The following is a 24688-nucleotide window of genomic DNA, read 5'->3' as shown; positions in this document are numbered from 1 at the left end:
ACACACACAGACACACACACACAAACACACACACACACACACACACACACACACACTCACTTGGATTATGGATAAATTGGGCCTGGAATGTGTAGGGTGGATTAAGGAGGGGGTGTGGCTACCTCAACACACTATTTAAGCCAGGCAGCCCAAGGCTTCAGGCAGGTAAACTGAGGAGCCATAGGTGGTACAGTTGGTCATGCGCTAGCACTGTCTTGCAGCTGCCATGTCCAGGAAACCAGGTAAGTCGAGGCATTCTGGAAAGGTGGAGCTGAGGGGCTGAGAGTGGGGGAACCCTGGGAGAGATGCAAGGACTTTGTGGTGGTTCCTGGGCTCCATGAATTTTTTCTCCAGGGGCTGAGTAGAATAATCTTTGTCGCCCTCTACACATTGGAAGTTGATATGTTAGGTTTGTTGCAGATACCTGCTTGCAGGTTTGTTTATTTCCGTATAATTCTATAGTCTATGTATTTTAAAGTTTGAAGTTGTCAAACTAATCAACGTTATTGAGCATTGTATTTATAAGACTTGTTAAAACGTATATTTTTGCTTTGGAGAATCTTTGTTTCTTTGGAGTCAGGATCTCACTCTCTAGATAGGCTTGCCCTTAACTTGGTTCCATAGCCCAGCAGACCTGGAACTCGCACGGATCCTTCTGCCTCAGGCTCTTAAGTGTTCGAATTAGAAGAATGGGCTACCACATACACCAATAATTTTTATTTTTGAGGGGTTTTCTTGTTGGTTTGGTTTGCTTTTGGATTTTTCTCGTGTGATTAGGGATAGAGTTCTTTTGTTGCTGTTTCTGTTTTTTTGTTTTTTTTTTGTTTTTTGTTTTTTTTTTTTTGTAGCAGTGATGGAAGTTCAATTCTTGTGTTTCCCAAAGGAGCACTTGGGCCGCCCAGCTAAATCACTGGCCCCTTGGAGGGAGGGTCTTACTGCTTAGTCCAAGTTGGCCTTGAATTCACTGTTTTGGCCCAGGCAGGCTGGGATTACAGGTGTGCACCACTATGCGCAGATTTGCAGTACTTTGGTTGATATCATTTCCAAATCTTCTATTTTGTACTCATTTCCAAGGACACATGCCCCATCTGATTTTCTGTATTTTCAAGGCATTCTAGATATATGTGTGCAATATATTCTAGTAATCTGACACTGACAATTTAATGTTGGAGTGTTTGTTTTTGCTTTTTCTTTTGTGGTGTGGTAGCGTGATCAAACTGAGGACCTCATACTTGCCAGACAGACGCTTATGTGACTGAGCTAAACCCCTGGCCATTTATTTAATAAACTTAGAGTTTATCCTGCTGCCACCCTCCTTTTCCTGCTCAGTTTTACTTTTTCTGTCTCGAGCTCTAGTTTGCTCTATCTATCTCTGTCTCTGTCACTCCTTGAATACCATGCTTCAAAATTTTCAACAATGCCCTCTTTCGTCAGACAGGAACGGAAAAATGTTTTTGTAAAACTCTGTGGTCCTGGGGATTCAGCTCAGTGGCCCAGTGCTTGCCTGGCCAGAGCGAGGTTGTGATTTCGATGCCAATTGTTAAAAAGATTGTAAAAAATCTATGTATTGGATCATTTGTGTTCACTGACGGAGAATTAGGCAGCATGTTGGCAGTTTGGGTGCAGTGTGTGTGTGGATGCATGAAGGCGTGGGTTTGAGTTTGTGTGTGCCCGCTTAGCAATGTGGGAAAACAAAGTCTCTTATAAATAGAAGAGACCATGGAATATGGATTGCCATAACATTAAGTATTACTGGGTAAGAAGGTATTAGATGTGTGAAACCATAGTATAATCTCCTATTCTGCACAAATACTGTACACTAAACTTACTTCTTTGGAAATTCACAACTTTGCAATGTCTACGATTTATGTGGCACCATTTTACCCTAGAGAAACAGAAGCAAACGATGAGGGGAGCAGGTCTCTAAGTGACAGAGCCAGTAGAGGAGAGAATCAGCATGCATTCTGCTTCTTAGCTGCTAGCCACACAGATCCCACGAAGAAATGACCAAATCAGTAGCCAGCTCTTTAGGGTCTGAAAGCACCTCTGAGTCTGAATGCTGAGTGTACCAGGGTCTCAAGTACTGCTTGAGCATTGTGAAACCCTGAGTCTACTGTCACTCTTACCCCAATGCTGTATTGTCTCCCATTAAGAAACAGGGTACCTGGAGCTAGAGAGGAATGTGGTTCCATGGGTGAACTCTTTGGGCCAAGCATGAAATGCACATTTGGGTATGATTATAACACATGCTTTTGCCCTTTCCGTGTGGATAGTGCTTTCATGCAAGTCTTTGTCTCTTCCCTCTGCAGACAAGATAGAATACAGGCGCAAGCCACGAACTGACTTTACCCCATCCCAACGCTCAGTACTGCTGAGTGCCTTTGAGAAGAACAATCATCCAGGGCACGATGTTACAAAAGAATTAGCTACAAAAATCAATGATGATGAAACGGTGATAAAAGTAAGTACCTGAGTGTGTGTCTCTAGGTGGTACACCTGACCCAGAAAGCCACACGCTTTCAACCACCAGCATACAAGTCCCATACTTTGCCAGGTGCAGTGCGTTTGGACAGCGGTGAAATATGGCATAGTTTCACTTCACCCATGTTCACTTTTGGAGGCAGACTGAGGCTGACCCAAAAGACTTGTCTTCCTCAAGTAATAAGTGCAAGGGCCAGATTTTAACTGATCCACAGCACACTGCCTGGGACCCTTTGAATCTGGATCTGAGATCTTGCCCTTTGGGTTGTTTTCCGATTAGCAGCACACTCTTGTAATGGGCAACCTAGTGCTCAAGAATTGAGGCACTTCCTGGAGCTGGGAGTTAGTCCCTCCCAAGCCCACGTTCTGAGTACAAGTTACTTCTCATCAGGCTTCACATCTTAAAGTGGACTTCCTCTCCATACCATTCCTTAGAAGAGAAACACCAAACCCAGTGAGTCTTTATACAAACACAGCGGGTAGATATCTAGATACTGCTCAGTCAGAACATTCAAATTCATTCTGATGTCTTCCTAGCCTTTCTCAAGGTAGTGAGGGCAAAATCCCTTCATGGAGCTGAAGCAACCCAAGCTCCATTCCCATTCCTTGCTCTCAGTCATTGCAATGTATTCTTGCAAAATTTGGAGCAACCACTAATGCAGAACTACACGCAGCACCCTTTGTTTAACCCTCCGGCATTGAGAGTTTGCCCCTTCCTACTCTACGCATTGCCAGTAAAACCCAATACCCCCCCCCTTTACCCTCCCGGAACCAGAACAGCACAGGATACAAAGTACTTCCCCTGTTCAGATCAGTCCACAGCAATTGGAGATCACCTTTCTGACCCAAAACCCTCACATCCTAGGGAACAGGAAAATAAAGCTTTGGGTTCATACCCATTTATTGAACTGCTTCTCTCTTCCCTGTAGATCTGGTTTAAGAACCAGCGTAGCAAACGGAAGAAAGATCAGCTAAAACTGAAGCTAGCTTCTTTGCCCGGAACATCCACGCAGACCTCTTCAGAAAAGAAGGAGCACGTCCTACAAAGTCCTGTTGCAAGTTGTTCACCGATATCTTCCATTTCAGATGACCATGTCTGTGACCGAGCAGAGCGTTTTGAGAAAGATATCAGTAGAAGACACGGAGCCTCTGTGTTTGGTTCGTCATTCCAAAGTCAACCTGATGGAACTCAGGGACACGTCGTCTACGTCGAAGATTTTGACATTGATGACACAGATAAACTTATAGAAATGTATTATCTGCCTGGGGAAGATGATCCCAGCAGTCTAGATATATACCTCCCCCCAGGCTGCCTGCAGTGAAGAAGTGAGCATGGTGCTGATGGGCAGAGTGACTCATGACACCCACAGCTCTGGACACAAGCCTCCATTTTCAAGCATGGTTCCCAACTGATTTCCATTTTTTGCAGCAGAGCTTTGAGGACTTGTCATTTCACAGAAGGCAATAAAATAGCCATCTCACTGTCAATGTTGCCTGTTTCCGAGTGTTTTGTATTCCCCCTCCAATCTTTTCAGTACCCTGAACACTCCGCTTGGGAAGGAAATCAGCAGCATGGGGAAATTTAGATTCCTGATTCTCCCTCACCCCTAAGTGCATTGAATATCACGTGCATGGATTCTCTCTGCATACAATGACAAACAGTTCTAGAGGGCCCCTACCAATACTGCCTGAGAAAATAGTTACATGCAACAGGCAGGAAAGGCCTAGGCTCTCATTGAAAGCAAGACACCCTTACTGTAGTGCCATCTTGCTGGGAAGGAATCTCATTTTGAAGAAAGTGCAAATCAGAAGAACTTACACTCCCGGCTCATGCTGGTTGCTGAGAATATTTCAGATAAGTGTTGCAAGGAAAGACACTTGTTTCCTTAAAGAGGAGTTAGCTAATCTCTGCAGAGGCAGACAGCAATAGTGAGGTATCAGGTGGAATGAAATGGCACTGCCTCCTCTGGTCCTGAGTGAAATGAAAGATGGGAGAACATGCCAGCTTTTAGGAGAGCCAAACAGGATCATTTCCGTGGTACATCTTCTGTTGGCAGAGGTGCTTGTGTGGAACAGAGTGACACTAGGGATGTGATGTAAGGTGTCTTTATGGGTAGGACATGTTCATGTATGGCCAGCATGGTCCCGTATTCGGACCTGGATTGTCCAGCTGAATGTGAATCTCATTGAGAGGACGCAGCTTCCTTAGGAGGTGGGCAGATAACCGAGATGCGTGTACGTGAGCATGACTGTTGCAGTCATACTGTACAATTTTGTTTCACAACTGTGACCATGTGTAAATGAATGCCGGAGCAGTAGCACAGCATCACTGCATAGGACCTTTAGCAGGAGCGTGTGCAGTGTACAATTCAGAGCGATCTTAGCTGGACTGTCTAGGAGCATATGAGCTGTTAGCGATAGAACCTGGTGTCTTGCGTATGCTAATCATGAAGACTGTTACTGAGCAACGTTGTTGGATCTCATTTTAACATTTTTAGATGTTACAACGTGATTACTGTGTAGTAATCCAGAAAGGTGCCTTCCCTTCCAACAGGCAAGCGCTCTGAGGATTTCTAAATGTCTGTAATCAGGATCAAGGTTTTAGCTCTGTCTTACCTTCTGGCCCTGAGAATATCCTATGAAGCAGGAATTTCTCATTAGTTGTTTTACATCAGAGAAAGCGTCCACTGCCAAGTAACTGGTCCATGATCTGTCACTTTACAATAAACCTTCCATCCCAGATAGACTGACTGTTCTGCCACTCCTCTGTCTCATCAAGGAGACTGGGATGTGACTGTGATGGGGTCAAAGAAAGAGGAGCCAGAGTTGGACCTTTCACCTCTAATCCGTTTCTTCTCAACTTTTGACCTTGAGGCAGAAAAGCCTCAAGGTTTTCCATCATTTAAGCTGCTTAAGTCTCCACTGCAGAGAAGTGTCATGACTTTCCAACCTCTCTTCAGGCACTGGAACTGGTGTGCCTGTTACGCTCTGGTTTCCAGTCAAATAGAGCGTTGTTTTCACTTTTTGACTGTCAGTTCATTAACCCTCTTCCAGGCAGATTATATTTCCTACTTAGAGCAACTCCATGGACCCTATCTCCTGATCTACTCTGCCTGTTTTTCTTTTTGTTAGTGTATCAAGGCCATCTATGTTGGAGATTATAGTCAACTTTCTCTGCCACATTTCTGCTTTGCTATTTCTCTGCCATTGGTTGTCTACTTTTCTCCTTCATTCCGCTGTCTGCCCCGTTCATTGAGGTCTTTCTGTCACTCTTGCAGGAATCCTGGTGATGTTTTTGTCTGTCTAGGATGTCCTTCAGTAATTTAGTAGGGTGGATTGGTGGTCACCAACTCCCACATTTCCTTTGAGTCATGGAAACATCTTGTATGTCCATTAAATTTGAGAGACAGTTTTGCAGGGCACATCCGTGTGGCTTGCAGGTTATTTTCCTTCCGAGCTTGGAATACGTGGCTCCATGCTATGCTCTTTCTGCCTTGATACTTTGTGTTAAGAAGTCTTTCATGATTTTGATGAGATTTCCTTTATGTGTGTTGTGTTTGTTTTCTCTGTCCGCTTTTAATATTCTGTTGTTGTGATCAATTCTGGGATCTTGACTTTTATATATCTGAGTGTAAATATGTTTTTGTTTTGGCTGGCTGGAGTTCTGCATGCCTCATATATCTGAATATTATTTCCTTTTCTGATGCTTGGCAAGCTTTCCTTAATGTTTTCAGTGAATAGCTTTTGTATTTCTTTTCTCTTTACTCCTTCTTCTTTGCTGATTATTTGAAATTCTTAGGGTATAGGTCCACGTGCTGCCTTCCAGCCTTTGTGCTCTTACTTCTTGGTTCCTTATTATTTTTAGGGGATTTTTCTTTCGCTGATCACACAGTGCAAATCCAGCTTCAACTTTTTAAAATCTGACTTTAGTTTTTGGTAAGGAATATCGCCATCTTTCAATGTATGTTTTAGTTTCCTGATAATCTCTTTGAATCTGGTTCATGTTTTCTAGATTTTTTTTATATTCTTCACTAAAGTTTTCACTTCTTTTTCTGGGTTCCTCCACTCTTTTTATCCAGTTGAGCACTACTCAGCCATAAAGAAGAATCACATTGAGATATTTATAAATAAATGGGAACAGCTTGAGAACATACTCTTGAGTGAAACAAATCAAACTCACGTGTGTGAATACCGAATAGTTTCCCTAGTGTAAGAAATGGGATAAATACGTAAAAGTATGTGGTGATCATGAATCCCCATTATACGGCTTTGAAGACTTATAAAGTCATCACTCCTTAACTGTAATGTTTTTATTGTGGGCTGTTTGAGTGTATTGTCTGTGATGGTGTGTACAGGCATTTTGAAGAAAACAAGACATTGTAATAGCTCGAGGTGATTTCCTATCATCTTGTTTTAAAATCCCATCAGACTGTTTTGCTTCTGTCTCCACTGAATCTTATTGGAGTTTATTGTATATGATAGTATAAACAAAATCTTTTATAGGCAAAGAGATAATATAGAAACTATTGTTTCTTTTGTGTTAGCTGGTTCTAAATACCCTGTAATACTTGAAGCCTCTTGAATGGTTTCGCACTGTCTTGATATGTTTGATACTATAGTGTACGAAGTTATAATCAAATATTTCAAGGAAAGAAACCGTACGGTAACTACTATTATGTCGGGTTATCTTTTTTTTTTTTTTTTTGTCATTTTCCTTTTTATCGGTACCAGGGATCGAACTCATGACTGCCTGCTTTCAAGGCAGGCGCTTATGCCACTGAGCTAAACCCCCAGCCCCTTAAGTCGGGTTATCTTGTGGTGAAACACTATGTTGCTTAAACAGTTGTGTTCTGAACTTCTTGATATGTTGTTATGTCCTCTTTTACCTCAATCTCCCTCCTTTATTAAGTGAATTATTATTTTTAATTAAGGGAAAAAATAAAACAATTAGCAGGATATATTATAGTAATAATTTTGATTTCCTGTTATCTTTAATGAATCCCTGTATTGTTCTCACCATCCTGCTTTCACTGATTTTACTCTATTCTGTTCTGTTCGATAGTATCAACTTTGAGGGTATAGGCAACTACTTTAAGGCAATAAGATTCACTATGATATCCATTCTTGTTTGACTATTAGGTTCCTTTGAATTCGCGTAATGTCTCCAATGTTTCCGTTTTATTAGTTTTGTTCTGTACTGTTTTGTTCAGGTTTCTTATACCTGATGCTATAGTCAATAATTTTATGGTAGCAAGAGGCATTATAGTAACCATTGTTGATTACCTTGTATTCTGTTTTTAGATCATATACTATGTCCATCCTTTGTTTTGACTGATTCTCTTTGTTTTGTCACAATTGGTTTTATTCTCTTCCAAAAAAGTACTAAGAACTGAGGGATCAATAAAACCCAAAATGTGAAATTGATATTGCTAAAAAGAGAGGAAAAGAAAGTCCTCTAAAGGATGCAAATGCAAGTGTGTTTAGATGTGTAAAACAGATGATCATATTACTAAGTATTTGTTGAATCATTGAACACACCAGTTTGCAGTCTCACTGAATGCCACTTTGTAGGCTTCTATTTTGTAACTTGAACAACTATTTCTAAGATGACGATATGTAATCTATTAGTGAGTGATTTCTTATGGTTTATTTTTTTGAAATTTTGTATTACTGATACCCTTTTACTGTTTGGGTTTATTTCTCTTTGAGTAAATTTTTTAAAAAAAACTGATAATATTGAAATATTTTGAAAAACATGGATGCAACTAGAAACCATACTGATAAGCGAAATAAATCAAACTCACACTTATAAATACATTATACTCTCCCGAGTTTAAGAAAATGTAACAGTACATAAGAGCATAGAGTAATCTTGATTCCCATTACACTGTTCTGAAACCTTATCATGTCTCCATTGATTCATTGGAGTGGTTTTATCCTAGGTTGTTTGATTTTATTATCTGTGATAGTAGAAAGAGCTCTTTCATAGAAAAGAAGACATTAGAATCGTCAGAGTGGACTTAGAATCATCTTAGTCTGAAGTCCTACCAAGTTTTCGTTTTTCGTTTGCCTTTGGTACTGTCCTGTTATATGTTATTGGATATTATGTGTGATAGTACAAACAATTTTCCTATGGAAAATGAGATAATATTGTATCCATTGTTGGTTTTCTAAAATTGGGTTCTGAAAGCCCTGTAATGCTTTCATTCTTTTGAATTGTTTTATATTGTTTTGTTATGCTTGATTCTATCGTATATGAAGCTATGCTCAACTATTTCAAAGAAAGAGACATTATGGTAGTTACTGTTAATCAGGGGTTGTCTTATTGTGAAATGCTGTGTTACTTGCATTGTTCTTATCTGATCCGCTTTGCTATGTCCTCATTAGACAGAGAGAGAAAGAGAGAGAGAGAGAGAGACAGAGACAGAGACAGAGAGAGAGAGAGAGAGACAGAGAGAGACAAACTCAGACACAGAGAGAGAGACAGAGACAGAGAGAGAATAGACTTGGTTAAATCTGTTAAAAAATGCAATGTGGATGTGTGGCCCATGCTTGCAATCCTAGAACTCGCAGAGGTTGAGGCCACAGGACCCCAAGTTTGAGACCAGGTCGGGCATTTAGCAATTGAAGGAGACCCTAACTAAAAGTAAAAATAAAAATGGGCAGATGCTGTACATCTCAGTGTGATGTCCCTGGCTTTCACTCCCAGAGCCAGAAAATGAAACAGAGAAAAACAGCCTGAAGTTGCCTCAACCTGGCCTCCCAAATGGCCACAATCCAAGCTCCTTAACTTACACTACTGGGTCCTCTGTGCAGATCTTCCAGGACAACTGTATGTAGTTTCTTTGCCAGCCAGGTTGGTTGTGGAGGGCTTTCCAGGTCCCAGGGGAGGGGGAGCAGGTCTCAGCAGCGCAAGTGCCCCTCTAGCCCACCCTGTAGGGTTTCACACCCTCCCCTTCCCGGTCACAGATCCACAGATTTTCTCAGCATCATGTTGATTGACTCATTTGTCCCCAGTGAAAGTTTGGTACATTTTGTCTCTTTTCTGTGTACCTGATTTTCCTAAGGATTCCTCTACTATATCAGGTCAGGAATTTTTTGCTTTGGATTGGTTTTTTGTATCTTTCGTCCTTCGTTTCTTTCTTTCTTTCTATCTTTCTTTATTTGTCTCTTTCTTTCTTTCTTTCTTTCTTTCTATCTGTGTGTCTGTGTGTCTTTCTTTCTTTCTTTCTTTCTTTCTCTCTTTGTTTCGTACACCTGTTTTTTTGTATTGTTTGAAACAGATAATAGTTTTGTAGCTCAGGCTTGCCTCAAACTGTAGGCTACCCTCTTGCCTCAGCCTCTCATATGCTGAGATTATAGGTGTGCATGGCACCACCCTGCTAGGAATCCGTTTCCAATCACCCTTCACTTTCATCACCTGGCCCAACAGCAGACCCAGCCTAGGTCAGTGGTGGTGACCTTGGGGCACTCAGGACACAGGAGCCCTGCAAAGCTCTCTGTCCCTGGCTAGCCAAGTCACAGTAGCATTGCCCCAGCAGCAGAGCATTCCAGGGTCATGCTAGTGTTAGTGGTTCGACATAAATAAGTGGGGTTGAAACTGCAGTTGGAGACTTCAATCTTAAAAGTTCACCATCAGTGGCCTCGGTTTGGAGACATCCAGAGTGACCAACAGACAGAGACACACACACAGACAAACAAACACACACACACACACAGACACACACACACAAACACACACACACACACACACACACACACACACTCACTTGGATTATGGATAAATTGGGCCTGGAATGTGTAGGGTGGATTAAGGAGGGGGTGTGGCTACCTCAACACACTATTTAAGCCAGGCAGCCCAAGGCTTCAGGCAGGTAAACTGAGGAGCCATAGGTGGTACAGTTGGTCATGCGCTAGCACTGTCTTGCAGCTGCCATGTCCAGGAAACCAGGTAAGTCGAGGCATTCTGGAAAGGTGGAGCTGAGGGGCTGAGAGTGGGGGAACCCTGGGAGAGATGCAAGGACTTTGTGGTGGTTCCTGGGCTCCATGAATTTTTTCTCCAGGGGCTGAGTAGAATAATCTTTGTCGCCCTCTACACATTGGAAGTTGATATGTTAGGTTTGTTGCAGATACCTGCTTGCAGGTTTGTTTATTTCCGTATAATTCTATAGTCTATGTATTTTAAAGTTTGAAGTTGTCAAACTAATCAACGTTATTGAGCATTGTATTTATAAGACTTGTTAAAACGTATATTTTTGCTTTGGAGAATCTTTGTTTCTTTGGAGTCAGGATCTCACTCTCTAGATAGGCTTGCCCTTAACTTGGTTCCATAGCCCAGCAGACCTGGAACTCGCACGGATCCTTCTGCCTCAGGCTCTTAAGTGTTCGAATTAGAAGAATGGGCTACCACATACACCAATAATTTTTATTTTTGAGGGGTTTTCTTGTTGGTTTGGTTTGCTTTTGGATTTTTCTCGTGTGATTAGGGATAGAGTTCTTTTGTTGCTGTTTCTGTTTTTTTGTTTTTTTTTTGTTTTTTGTTTTTTTTTTTTTGTAGCAGTGATGGAAGTTCAATTCTTGTGTTTCCCAAAGGAGCACTTGGGCCGCCCAGCTAAATCACTGGCCCCTTGGAGGGAGGGTCTTACTGCTTAGTCCAAGTTGGCCTTGAATTCACTGTTTTGGCCCAGGCAGGCTGGGATTACAGGTGTGCACCACTATGCGCAGATTTGCAGTACTTTGGTTGATATCATTTCCAAATCTTCTATTTTGTACTCATTTCCAAGGACACATGCCCCATCTGATTTTCTGTATTTTCAAGGCATTCTAGATATATGTGTGCAATATATTCTAGTAATCTGACACTGACAATTTAATGTTGGAGTGTTTGTTTTTGCTTTTTCTTTTGTGGTGTGGTAGCGTGATCAAACTGAGGACCTCATACTTGCCAGACAGACGCTTATGTGACTGAGCTAAACCCCTGGCCATTTATTTAATAAACTTAGAGTTTATCCTGCTGCCACCCTCCTTTTCCTGCTCAGTTTTACTTTTTCTGTCTCGAGCTCTAGTTTGCTCTATCTATCTCTGTCTCTGTCACTCCTTGAATACCATGCTTCAAAATTTTCAACAATGCCCTCTTTCGTCAGACAGGAACGGAAAAATGTTTTTGTAAAACTCTGTGGTCCTGGGGATTCAGCTCAGTGGCCCAGTGCTTGCCTGGCCAGAGCGAGGTTGTGATTTCGATGCCAATTGTTAAAAAGATTGTAAAAAATCTATGTATTGGATCATTTGTGTTCACTGACGGAGAATTAGGCAGCATGTTGGCAGTTTGGGTGCAGTGTGTGTGTGGATGCATGAAGGCGTGGGTTTGAGTTTGTGTGTGCCCGCTTAGCAATGTGGGAAAACAAAGTCTCTTATAAATAGAAGAGACCATGGAATATGGATTGCCATAACATTAAGTATTACTGGGTAAGAAGGTATTAGATGTGTGAAACCATAGTATAATCTCCTATTCTGCACAAATACTGTACACTAAACTTACTTCTTTGGAAATTCACAACTTTGCAATGTCTACGATTTATGTGGCACCATTTTACCCTAGAGAAACAGAAGCAAACGATGAGGGGAGCAGGTCTCTAAGTGACAGAGCCAGTAGAGGAGAGAATCAGCATGCATTCTGCTTCTTAGCTGCTAGCCACACAGATCCCACGAAGAAATGACCAAATCAGTAGCCAGCTCTTTAGGGTCTGAAAGCACCTCTGAGTCTGAATGCTGAGTGTACCAGGGTCTCAAGTACTGCTTGAGCATTGTGAAACCCTGAGTCTACTGTCACTCTTACCCCAATGCTGTATTGTCTCCCATTAAGAAACAGGGTACCTGGAGCTAGAGAGGAATGTGGTTCCATGGGTGAACTCTTTGGGCCAAGCATGAAATGCACATTTGGGTATGATTATAACACATGCTTTTGCCCTTTCCGTGTGGATAGTGCTTTCATGCAAGTCTTTGTCTCTTCCCTCTGCAGACAAGATAGAATACAGGCGCAAGCCATGAACTGACTTTACCCCATCCCAACGCTCAGTACTGCTGAGTGCCTTTGAGAAGAACAATCATCCAGGGCACGATGTTACAAAAGAATTAGCTACAAAAATCAATGATGATGAAACGGTGATAAAAGTAAGTACCTGAGTGTGTGTCTCTAGGTGGTACACCTGACCCAGAAAGCCACACGCTTTCAACCACCAGCATACAAGTCCCATACTTTGCCAGGTGCAGTGCGTTTGGACAGCGGTGAAATATGGCATAGTTTCACTTCACCCATGTTCACTTTTGGAGGCAGACTGAGGCTGACCCAAAAGACTTGTCTTCCTCAAGTAATAAGTGCAAGGGCCAGATTTTAACTGATCCACAGCACACTGCCTGGGACCCTTTGAATCTGGATCTGAGATCTTGCCCTTTGGGTTGTTTTCCGATTAGCAGCACACTCTTGTAATGGGCAACCTAGTGCTCAAGAATTGAGGCACTTCCTGGAGCTGGGAGTTAGTCCCTCCCAAGCCCACGTTCTGAGTACAAGTTACTTCTCATCAGGCTTCACATCTTAAAGTGGACTTCCTCTCCATACCATTCCTTAGAAGAGAAACACCAAACCCAGTGAGTCTTTATACAAACACAGCGGGTAGATATCTAGATACTGCTCAGTCAGAACATTCAAATTCATTCTGATGTCTTCCTAGCCTTTCTCAAGGTAGTGAGGGCAAAATCCCTTCATGGAGCTGAAGCAACCCAAGCTCCATTCCCATTCCTTGCTCTCAGTCATTGCAATGTATTCTTGCAAAATTTGGAGCAACCACTAATGCAGAACTACACGCAGCACCCTTTGTTTAACCCTCCGGCATTGAGAGTTTGCCCCTTCCTACTCTACGCATTGCCAGTAAAACCCAATACCCCCCCCCTTTACCCTCCCGGAACCAGAACAGCACAGGATACAAAGTACTTCCCCTGTTCAGATCAGTCCACAGCAATTGGAGATCACCTTTCTGACCCAAAACCCTCACATCCTAGGGAACAGGAAAATAAAGCTTTGGGTTCATACCCATTTATTGAACTGCTTCTCTCTTCCCTGTAGATCTGGTTTAAGAACCAGCGTAGCAAACGGAAGAAAGATCAGCTAAAACTGAAGCTAGCTTCTTTGCCCGGAACATCCACGCAGACCTCTTCAGAAAAGAAGGAGCACGTCCTACAAAGTCCTGTTGCAAGTTGTTCACCGATATCTTCCATTTCAGATGACCATGTCTGTGACCGAGCAGAGCGTTTTGAGAAAGATATCAGTAGAAGACACGGAGCCTCTGTGTTTGGTTCGTCATTCCAAAGTCAACCTGATGGAACTCAGGGACACGTCGTCTACGTCGAAGATTTTGACATTGATGACACAGATAAACTTATAGAAATGTATTATCTGCCTGGGGAAGATGATCCCAGCAGTCTAGATATATACCTCCCCCCAGGCTGCCTGCAGTGAAGAAGTGAGCATGGTGCTGATGGGCAGAGTGACTCATGACACCCACAGCTCTGGACACAAGCCTCCATTTTCAAGCATGGTTCCCAACTGATTTCCATTTTTTGCAGCAGAGCTTTGAGGACTTGTCATTTCACAGAAGGCAATAAAATAGCCATCTCACTGTCAATGTTGCCTGTTTCCGAGTGTTTTGTATTCCCCCTCCAATCTTTTCAGTACCCTGAACACTCCGCTTGGGAAGGAAATCAGCAGCATGGGGAAATTTAGATTCCTGATTCTCCCTCACCCCTAAGTGCATTGAATATCACGTGCATGGATTCTCTCTGCATACAATGACAAACAGTTCTAGAGGGCCCCTACCAATACTGCCTGAGAAAATAGTTACATGCAACAGGCAGGAAAGGCCTAGGCTCTCATTGAAAGCAAGACACCCTTACTGTAGTGCCATCTTGCTGGGAAGGAATCTCATTTTGAAGAAAGTGCAAATCAGAAGAACTTACACTCCCGGCTCATGCTGGTTGCTGAGAATATTTCAGATAAGTGTTGCAAGGAAAGACACTTGTTTCCTTAAAGAGGAGTTAGCTAATCTCTGCAGAGGCAGACAGCAATAGTGAGGTATCAGGTGGAATGAAATGGCACTGCCTCCTCTGGTCCTGAGTGAAATGAAAGATGGGAGAACATGCCAGCTTTTAGGAGAGCCAAACAGGATCATTTCCGTGGTACATCTTCTGTTGGCAGAGGTGCTTGTGTGGAACAGAGTGACACTAGGGATGTGATGTAAGGTGTCTTTATGGGTAGGACATGTTCATGTATGGCCAGCATGGTCCCGTATTCGGACCTGGATTGTCCAGCTGAATGTGAATCTCATTGAGAGGATGCAGCTTCCTTAGGAGGTGGGCAGATAACCGAGATGCGTGTACGTGAGCATGACTGTTGCAGTCATACTGTACAATTTTGTTTCACAACTGTGACCATGTGTAAATGAATGCCGGAGCAGTAGCACAGCATCACTGCATAGGACCTTTAGCAGGAGCGTGTGCAGTGTACAATTCAGAGCGATCTTAGCTGGACTGTCTAGGAGCATATGAGCTGTTAGCGATAGAACCTGGTGTCTTGCGTATGCTAATCATGAAGACTGTTACTGAGCAACGTTGTTGGATCTCATTTTAACATTTTTAGATGTTACAACGTGATTACTGTGTAGTAATCCAGAAAGGTGCCTTCCCTTCCAACAGGCAAGCGCTCTGAGGATTTCTAAATGTCTGTAATCAGGATCAAGGTTTTAGCTCTGTCTTACCTTCTGGCCCTGAGAATATCCTATGAAGCAGGAATTTCTCATTAGTTGTTTTACATCAGAGAAAGCGTCCACTGCCAAGTAACTGGTCCATGATCTGTCACTTTACAATCAACCTTCCATCCCAGATAGACTGACTGTTCTGCCACTCCTCTGTCTCATCAAGGAGACTGGGATGTGACTGTGATGGGGTCAAAGAAAGAGGAGCCAGAGTTGGACCTTTCACCTCTAATCCGTTTCTTCTCAACTTTTGACCTTGAGGCAGAAAAGCCTCAAGGTTTTCCATCATTTAAGCTGCTTAAGTCTCCACTGCAGAGAAGTGTCATGACTTTCCAACCTCTCTTCAGGCACTGGAACTGGTGTGCCTGTTACGCTCTGGTTTCCAGTCAAATAGAGCGTTGTTTTCACTTTTTGACTGTCAGTTCATTAACCCTCTTCCAGGCAGATTATATTTCCTACTTAGAGCAACTCCATGGACCCTATCTCCTGATCTACTCTGCCTGTTTTTCTTTTTGTTAGTGTATCAAGGCCATCTATGTTGGAGATTATAGTCAACTTTCTCTGCCACATTTCTGCTTTGCTATTTCTCTGCCATTGGTTGTCTACTTTTCTCCTTCATTCCGCTGTCTGCCCCGTTCATTGAGGTCTTTCTGTCACTCTTGCAGGAATCCTGGTGATGTTTTTGTCTGTCTAGGATGTCCTTCAGTAATTTAGTAGGGTGGATTGGTGGTCACCAACTCCCACATTTCCTTTGAGTCATGGAAACATCTTGTATGTCCATTAAATTTGAGAGACAGTTTTGCAGGGCACATCCGTGTGGCTTGCAGGTTATTTTCCTTCCGAGCTTGGAATACGTGGCTCCATGCTATGCTCTTTCTGCCTTGATACTTTGTGTTAAGAAGTCTTTCATGATTTTGATGAGATTTCCTTTATGTGTGTTGTGTTTGTTTTCTCTGTCCGCTTTTAATATTCTGTTGTTGTGATCAATTCTGGGATCTTGACTTTTATATATCTGAGTGTAAATATGTTTTTGTTTTGGCTGGCTGGAGTTCTGCATGCCTCATATATCTGAATATTATTTCCTTTTCTGATGCTTGGCAAGCTTTCCTTAATGTTTTCAGTGAATAGCTTTTGTATTTCTTTTCTCTTTACTCCTTCTTCTTTGCTGATTATTTGAAATTCTTAGGGTATAGGTCCACGTGCTGCCTTCCAGCCTTTGTGCTCTTACTTCTTGGTTCCTTATTATTTTTAGGGGATTTTTCTTTCGCTGATCACACAGTGCAAATCCAGCTTCAACTTTTTAAAATCTGACTTTAGTTTTTGGTAAGGAATATCGCCATCTTTCAATGGATGTTTTAGTTTCCTGATAATCTCTTTGAATCTGGTTCATGTTTTCTAGATTTTTTTTATATTCTTCACTAAAGTTTTCACTTCTTTTTCTGGGTTCCTCCACTCTTTTTATCCAGTTGAGCACTACTCAGCCATAAAGAAGAATCACATTGAGATATTTATAAATAAATGGGAACAGCTTGAGAACATACTCTTGAGTGAAACAAATCAAACTCACGTGTGTGAATACCGAATAGTTTCCCTAGTGTAAGAAATGGGATAAATACGTAAAAGTATGTGGTGATCATGAATCCCCATTATACGGCTTTGAAGACTTATAAAGTCATCACTCCTTAACTGTAATGTTTTTATTGTGGGCTGTTTGAGTGTATTGTCTGTGATGGTGTGTACAGGCATTTTGAAGAAAACAAGACATTGTAATAGCTCGAGGTGATTTCCTATCATCTTGTTTTAAAATCCCATCAGACTGTTTTGCTTCTGTCTCCACTGAATCTTATTGGAGTTTATTGTATATGATAGTATAAACAAAATCTTTTATAGGCAAAGAGATAATATAGAAACTATTGTTTCTTTTGTGTTAGCTGGTTCTAAATACCCTGTAATACTTGAAGCCTCTTGAATGGTTTCGCACTGTCTTGATATGTTTGATACTATAGTGTACGAAGTTATAATCAAATATTTCAAGGAAAGAAACCGTACGGTAACTACTATTATGTCGGGTTATCTTTTTTTTTTTTTTTTTGTCATTTTCCTTTTTATCGGTACCAGGGATCGAACTCATGACTGCCTGCTTTCAAGGCAGGCGCTTATGCCACTGAGCTAAACCCCCAGCCCCTTAAGTCGGGTTATCTTGTGGTGAAACACTATGTTGCTTAAACAGTTGTGTTCTGAACTTCTTGATATGTTGTTATGTCCTCTTTTACCTCAATCTCCCTCCTTTATTAAGTGAATTATTATTTTTAATTAAGGGAAAAAATAAAACAATTAGCAGGATATATTATAGTAATAATTTTGATTTCCTGTTATCTTTAATGAATCCCTGTATTGTTCTCACCATCCTGCTTTCACTGATTTTACTCTATTCTGTTCTGTTCGATAGTATCAACTTTGAGGGTATAGGCAACTACTTTAAGGCAATAAGATTCACTATGATATCCATTCTTGTTTGACTATTAGGTTCCTTTGAATTCGCGTAATGTCTCCAATGTTTCCGTTTTATTAGTTTTGTTCTGTACTGTTTTGTTCAGGTTTCTTATACCTGATGCTATAGTCAATAATTTTATGGTAGCAAGAGGCATTATAGTAACCATTGTTGATTACCTTGTATTCTGTTTTTAGATCATATACTATGTCCATCCTTTGTTTTGACTGATTCTCTTTGTTTTGTCACAATTGGTTTTATTCTCTTCCAAAAAAGTACTAAGAACTGAGGGATCAATAAAACCCAAAATGTGAAATTGATATTGCTAAAAAGAGAGGAAAAGAAAGTCCTCTAAAGGATGCAAATGCAAGTGTGTTTAGATGTGTAAAACAGATGATCATATTACTAAGTATTTGTTGAATCATTGAACACACCAGTTTGCAGTCTCACTGAATGCCACTTTGTAGGCTTCTATTTTGTAACTTGAACAACTATTTCTAAGATGACGATATGTAATCTATTAGTGAGTGATTTCTTATGGTTTATTTTTTTGAAATTTTGTATTACTGATACCCTTTTACTGTTTGGGTTTATTTCTCTTTGAGTAAATTTTTTAAAAAAAACTGATAATATTGAAATATTTTGAAAAACATGGATGCAACTAGAAACCATACTGATAAGCGAAATAAATCAAACTCACACTTATAAATACATTATACTCTCCCGAGTTTAAGAAAATGTAACAGTACATAAGAGCATAGAGTAATCTTGATTCCCATTACACTGTTCTGAAACCTTATCATGTCTCCATTGATTCATTGGAGTGGTTTTATCCTAGGTTGTTTGATTTTATTATCTGTGATAGTAGAAAGAGCTCTTTCATAGAAAAGAAGACATTAGAATCGTCAGAGTGGACTTAGAATCATCTTAGTCTGAAGTCCTACCAAGTTTTCGTTTTTCGTTTGCCTTTGGTACTGTCCTGTTATATGTTATTGGATATTATGTGTGATAGTACAAACAATTTTCCTATGGAAAATGAGATAATATTGTATCCATTGTTGGTTTTCTAAAATTGGGTTCTGAAAGCCCTGTAATGCTTTCATTCTTTTGAATTGTTTTATATTGTTTTGTTATGCTTGATTCTATCGTATATGAAGCTATGCTCAACTATTTCAAAGAAAGAGACATTATGGTAGTTAGTGTTAATCAGGGGTTGTCTTATTGTGAAATGCTGTGTTACTTGCATTGTTCTTATCTGATCCGCTTTGCTATGTCCTCATTAGACAGAGAGAGAAAGAGAGAGAGAGAGAGAGACAGAGAGAGAGAGAGAGAGAGACAGAGACAGAGACAGAGAGAGAGAGAGAGAGAGAGAGAGAGAGACAGAGAGAGACAAACTCAGACACAGAGAGAGAGACAGAGACAGAGAGAGAATAGACTTGGTTAAATCTGTTAAAAAATGCAATGTGGATGTGTGGCCCATGCTTGCAATCCTAGAACTCGCAGAGGTTGAGGCCACAGGACCCCAAGTTTGAGACCAGGTCGGGCATTTAGCAATTGAAGGAGACCCTAACTAAAAGTAAAAATAAAAATGGGCAGATGCTGTACATCTCAGTGTGATGTCCCTGGCTTTCACTCCCAGAGCCAGAAAATGAAACAGAGAAAAACAGCCTGAAGTTGCCTCAACCTGGCCTCCCAAATGGCTACAATCCAAGCTCCTTAACTTACACTACTGGGTCCTCTGTGCAGATCTTCCAGGACAACTGTATGTAGTTTCTTTGCCAGCCAGGTTGGTTGTGGAGGGCTTTCCAGGTCCCAGGGGAGGGGGAGCAGGTCTCAGCAGCGCAAGTGCCCCTCTAGCCCACCCTGTAGGGTTTCACGCCCTCCCCTTCCCGGTCACAGATCCACAGATTTTCTCAGCATCATGTTGATTGACTCATTTGTCCCCAGTGAAAGTTTGGTACATTTTGTCTCTTTTCTGTGTACCTGATTTTCCTAAGGATTCCTCTACTATATCAGGTCAGGAATTTTTTGCTTTGGATTGGTTTTTTGTATCTTTCGTCCTTCGTTTCTTTCTTTCTTTCTATCTTTCTTTATTTGTCTCTTTCTTTCTTTCTTTCTTTCTATCTGTGTGTCTGTGTGTCTTTCTCTTTCTTTCTTTCTTTCTCTCTTTGTTTCGTACACCTGTTTTTTTGTATTGTTTGAAACAGATAATAGTTTTGTAGCTCAGGCTTGCCTCGAACTGTAGGCTATCCTCTTGCCTCAGCCTCTCATATGCTGAGATTATAGGTGTGCATGGCACCACCCTGCTAGGAATCCGTTTCCAATCACCCTTCACTTTCATCACCTGGCCCAACAGCAGACCCAGCCTAGGTCAGTGGTGGTGACCTTGGGGCACTCAGGACACAGGAGCCCTGCAAAGCTCTCTGTCCCTGGCTAGCCAAGTCACAGTAGCATTGCCCCAGCAGCAGAGCATTCCAGGGTCATGCTAGTGTTAGTGGTTCGACATAAATAAGTGGGGTTGAAACTGCAGTTGGAGACTTCAATCTTAAAAGTTCACCATCAGTGGCCTCGGTTTGGAGACATCCAGAGTGACCAACAGACAGAGACACACACACAGACAAACAAACACACACACACACACAGACACACACACACAAACACACACACACACACACACACACACACTCACTTGGATTATGGATAAATTGGGCCTGGAATGTGTAGGGTGGATTAAGGAGGGGGTGTGGCTACCTCAACACACTATTTAAGCCAGGCAGCCCAAGGCTTCAGGCAGGTAAACTGAGGAGCCATAGGTGGTACAGTTGGTCATGCGCTAGCACTGTCTTGCAGCTGCCATGTCCAGGAAACCAGGTAAGTCGAGGCATTCTGGGAAGGTGGAGCTGAGGGGCTGAGAGTGGGGAAACCCTGGGAGAGATGCAAGGACTTTGTGGTGGTTCCTGGGCTCCATGAATTTTTTCTCCAGGGGCTGAGTAGAATAATCTTTGTCGCCCTCTACACATTGGAAGTTGATATGTTAGGTTTGTTGCAGATACCTGCTTGCAGGTTTGTTTATTTCCGTATAATTCTATAGTCTATGTATTTTAAAGTTTGAAGTTGTCAAACTAATCAACGTTATTGAGCATTGTATTTATAAGACTTGTTAAAACGTATATTTTTGCTTTGGAGAATCTTTGTTTCTTTGGAGTCAGGATCTCACTCTCTAGATAGGCTTGCCCTTAACTTGGTTCCATAGCCCAGCAGACCTGGAACTCGCACGGATCCTTCTGCCTCAGGCTCTTAAGTGTTCGAATTAGAAGAATGGGCTACCACATACACCAATAATTTTTATTTTTGAGGGGTTTTCTTGTTGGTTTGGTTTGCTTTTGGATTTTTCTCGTGTGATTAGGGATAGAGTTCTTTTGTTGCTGTTTCTGTTTTTTTTTTTTTTTTTTTTTTTGTAGCAGTGATGGAAGTTCAATTCTTGTGTTTCCCAAAGGAGCACTTGGGCCGCCCAGCTAAATCACTGGCCCCTTGGAGGGAGGGTCTTACTGCTTAGTCCAAGTTGGCCTTGAATTCACTGTTTTGGCCCAGGCAGGCTGGGATTACAGGTGTGCACCACTATGCGCAGATTTGCAGTACTTTGGTTGATATCATTTCCAAATCTTCTATTTTGTACTCATTTCCAAGGATACATGCCCCATCTGATTTTCTGTATTTTCAAGGCATTCTAGATATATGTGTGCAATATATTCTAGTAATATGACACTGACAATTTAATGTTGGAGTGTTTGTTTTTGCTTTTTCTTTTGTGGTGTGGTAGCGTGATCAAACTGAGGACCTCATACTTGCCAGACAGACGCTTATGTGACTGAGCTAAACCCCTGGCCATTTATTTAATAAACTTAGAGTTTATCCTGCTGCCACCCTCCTTTTCCTGCTCAGTTTTACTTTTTCTGTCTCGAGCTCTAGTTTGCTCTATCTATCTCTGTCTCTGTCACTCCTTGAATACCATGCTTCAAAATTTTCAACAATGCCCTCTTTCGTCAGACAGGAACGGAAAAATGTTTTTGTAAAACTCTGTGGTCCTGGGGATTCAGCTCAGTGGCCCAGCGCTTGCCTGGCCAGAGCGAGGTTGTGATTTTGATGCCAATTGTTAAAAAGATTGTAAAAAATCTATGTATTGGATCATTTGTGTTCACTGACGGAGAATTAGGCAGCATGTTGGCAGTTTGGGTGCAGTGTGTGTGTGGATGCATGAAGGCGTGGGTTTGAGTTTGTGTGTGCCCGCTTAGCAATGTGGGAAAACAAAGTCTCTTATAAATAGAAGAGACCATGGAATATGGATTGCCATAACATTAAGTATTACTGGGTAAGAAGGTATTAGATGTTTGAAACCATAGTATAATCTCCTATTCTGCACAAATACTGTACACTAAACTTACTTCTTTGGAAATTCACAACTTTGCAATGTCTACGATTTATGTGGCACCATTTTACCCTAGAGAAACAGAAGCAAACGATGAGGGGAGCAGGTCTCTAAATGACAGAGCCAGTAGAGGAGAGAATCAGCATGCATTCTGCTTCTTAGCTGCTAGCCACACAGATCCCACGAAGAAATGACCAAATCAGTAGCCAGCTCTTTAGGGTCTGAAAGCACCTCTGAGTCTGAATGCTGAGTGTACCAGGGTCTCAAGTACTGCTTGAGCATTGTGAAACCCTGAGTCTACTGTTACTCTTACCCCAATGCTGTATTCTCTCCCATTAAGAAACAGGGTACCTGGAGCTAGAGAGGAATGTGGTTCCATGGGTGAACTCTTTGGGCCAAGCATGAAATGCACATTTGGGTATGATTACAACACATGCTTTTGCCCTTTCCGTGTGGATAGTGCTTTCATGCAAGTCTTTGTCTCTTCCCTCCGCAGACAAGATAGAATACAGGCGCAAGCCACGAACTGACTTTACCCCATCCCAACGCTCAGTACTGCTGAGTGCCTTTGAGAAGAACAATCATCCAGGGCACGATGTTACAAAAGAATTAGCTACAAAAATCAATGTTGATGAAACGGTGATAAAAGTAAGTACCTGAGTGTGTGTCTCTAGGTGGTACACCTGACCCAGAAAGCCACACGCTTTCAACCACCAGCATACAAGTCCCATACTTTGCCAGGTGCAGTGCGTTTGGACAGCGGTGAAATATGGCATAGTTTCACTTCACCCATGTTCACTTTTGGAGGCAGACTGAGGCTGACCCAAAAGACTTGTCTTCCTCAAGTAATAAGTGCAAGGGCCAGATTTTAACTGATCCACAGCACACTGCCTGGGACCCTTTGAATCTGGATCTGAGATCTTGCCCTTTGGGTTGTTTTCCGATTAGCAGCACACTCTTGTAATGGGCAACCTAGTGCTCAAGAATTGAGGCACTTCCTGGAGCTGGGAGTTAGTCCCTCCCAAGCCCACGTTCTGAGTACAAATTACTTCTCATCAGGCTTCACATCTTAAAGTGGACTTCCTCTCCATACCATTCCTTAGAAGAGAAACACCAAACCCAGTGAGTCTTTATACAAACACAGCGGGTAGATATCTAGATACTGCTCAGTCAGAACATTCAAATTCATTCTGATGTCTTCCTAGCCTTTCTCAAGGTAGTGAGGGCAAAATCCCTTCATGGAGCTGAAGCAACCCAAGCTCCATTCCCATTCCTTGCTCTCAGTCATTGCAATGTATTCTTGCAAAATTTGGAGCAACCACTAATGCAGAACTACACGCAGCACCCTTTGTTTAACCCTCCGGCATTGAGAGTTTGCCCCTTCCTACTCTACGCATTGCCAGTAAAACCCAATACCCCCCCCCCCTTTACCCTCCCGGAACCAGAACAGCACAGAATACAAAGTACTTCCCCTGTTCAGATCAGTCCACAGCAATTGGAGATCACCTTTCTGACCCAAAAACCTCACATCCTAGGGAACAGGAAAATAAAGCTTTGGGTTCATACCCATTTATTGAACTGCTTCTCTCTTCCCTGTAGATCTGGTTTAAGAACCAGCGTAGCAAACGGAAGAAAGATCAGCTAAAACTGAAGCTAGCTTCTTTGCCCGGAACATCCACGCAGACCTCTTCAGAAAAGAAGGAGCACGTCCTACAAAGTCCTGTTGCAAGTTGTTCACCGATATCTTCCATTTCAGATGACCATGTCTGTGACCGAGCAGAGCGTTTTGAGAAAGATATCAGTAGAAGACACGGAGCCTCTGTGTTTGGTTCGTCATTCCAAAGTCAACCTGATGGAACTCAGGGACACGTCGTCTACGTCGAAGATTTTGACATTGATGACACAGATAAACTTATAGAAATGTATTATCTGCCTGGGGAAGATGATCCCAGCAGTCTAGATATATACCTCCCCCCAGGCTGCCTGCAGTGAAGAAGTGAGCATGGTGCTGATGGGCAGAGTGACTCATGACACCCACAACTTTGGACACAAGCCTCCATTTTCAAGCATGGTTCCCAACTGATTTCCATTTTTTGCAGCAGAGCTTTGAGGACTTGTCATTTCACAGAAGGCAATAAAATAGCCATCTCACTGTGAATGTTGCCTGTTTCCGAGTGTTTTGTATTCCCCCTCCAATCTTTTCAGTACCCTGAACACTCCGCTTGGGAAGGAAATCAGCAGCATGGGGAAATTTAGATTCCTGATTCTCCCTCACCCCTAAGTGCATTGAATATCACGTGCATGGATTCTCTCTGCATACAATGACAAACAGTTCTAGAGGGCCCCTACCAATACTGCCTGAGAAAATAGTTACATGCAACAGGCAGGAAAGGCCTAGGCTCTCATTGAAAGCAAGACACCCTTACTGTAGTGCCATCTTGCTGGGAAGGAATCTCATTTTGAAGAAAGTGCAAATCAGAAGAACTT

General features: G+C 42.0%; 3 protein-coding genes across 3 annotated transcripts; all 3 read left to right on the top strand.

Moving 5' to 3' along the window:
- Positions 1-226: 226 nt before the first annotated feature.
- Positions 227-3803, top strand: LOC134476817 (paired-like homeodomain transcription factor LEUTX). The gene is made up of 3 exons (XM_063252476.1): positions 227-242; positions 2310-2461; positions 3411-3803. Exons 1-3 carry the CDS (start codon positions 227-229, stop codon positions 3801-3803), a joined length of 561 nt encoding a protein of 186 aa, XP_063108546.1.
- Positions 3804-10416: 6613 nt separating this feature from the next.
- LOC134476816 (paired-like homeodomain transcription factor LEUTX) lies at positions 10417-13993 on the top strand. Its single transcript, XM_063252475.1, has 3 exons — positions 10417-10432; positions 12557-12651; positions 13601-13993. Exons 1-3 carry the CDS (start codon positions 10417-10419, stop codon positions 13991-13993), a joined length of 504 nt encoding a protein of 167 aa, XP_063108545.1.
- Positions 13994-20630: 6637 nt separating this feature from the next.
- On the top strand, positions 20631-24193 carry LOC134476815 (paired-like homeodomain transcription factor LEUTX). Its single transcript, XM_063252473.1, has 3 exons — positions 20631-20646; positions 22698-22849; positions 23801-24193. Exons 1-3 carry the CDS (start codon positions 20631-20633, stop codon positions 24191-24193), a joined length of 561 nt encoding a protein of 186 aa, XP_063108543.1.
- The last annotated feature ends 495 nt before the right edge of the window (positions 24194-24688 follow it).

This window comes from Cavia porcellus, unplaced genomic scaffold (genome assembly GCF_034190915.1).
Source record: "Cavia porcellus strain 051 isolate PalLab524CR breed Dunkin Hartley unplaced genomic scaffold, mCavPor4.1 scaffold_7, whole genome shotgun sequence".
NCBI lineage: Eukaryota > Metazoa > Chordata > Mammalia > Rodentia > Caviidae > Cavia > Cavia porcellus.
Note: the sequence above shows the minus strand (reverse complement) of the source record. Positions and strands in the feature narration are given on the sequence as shown.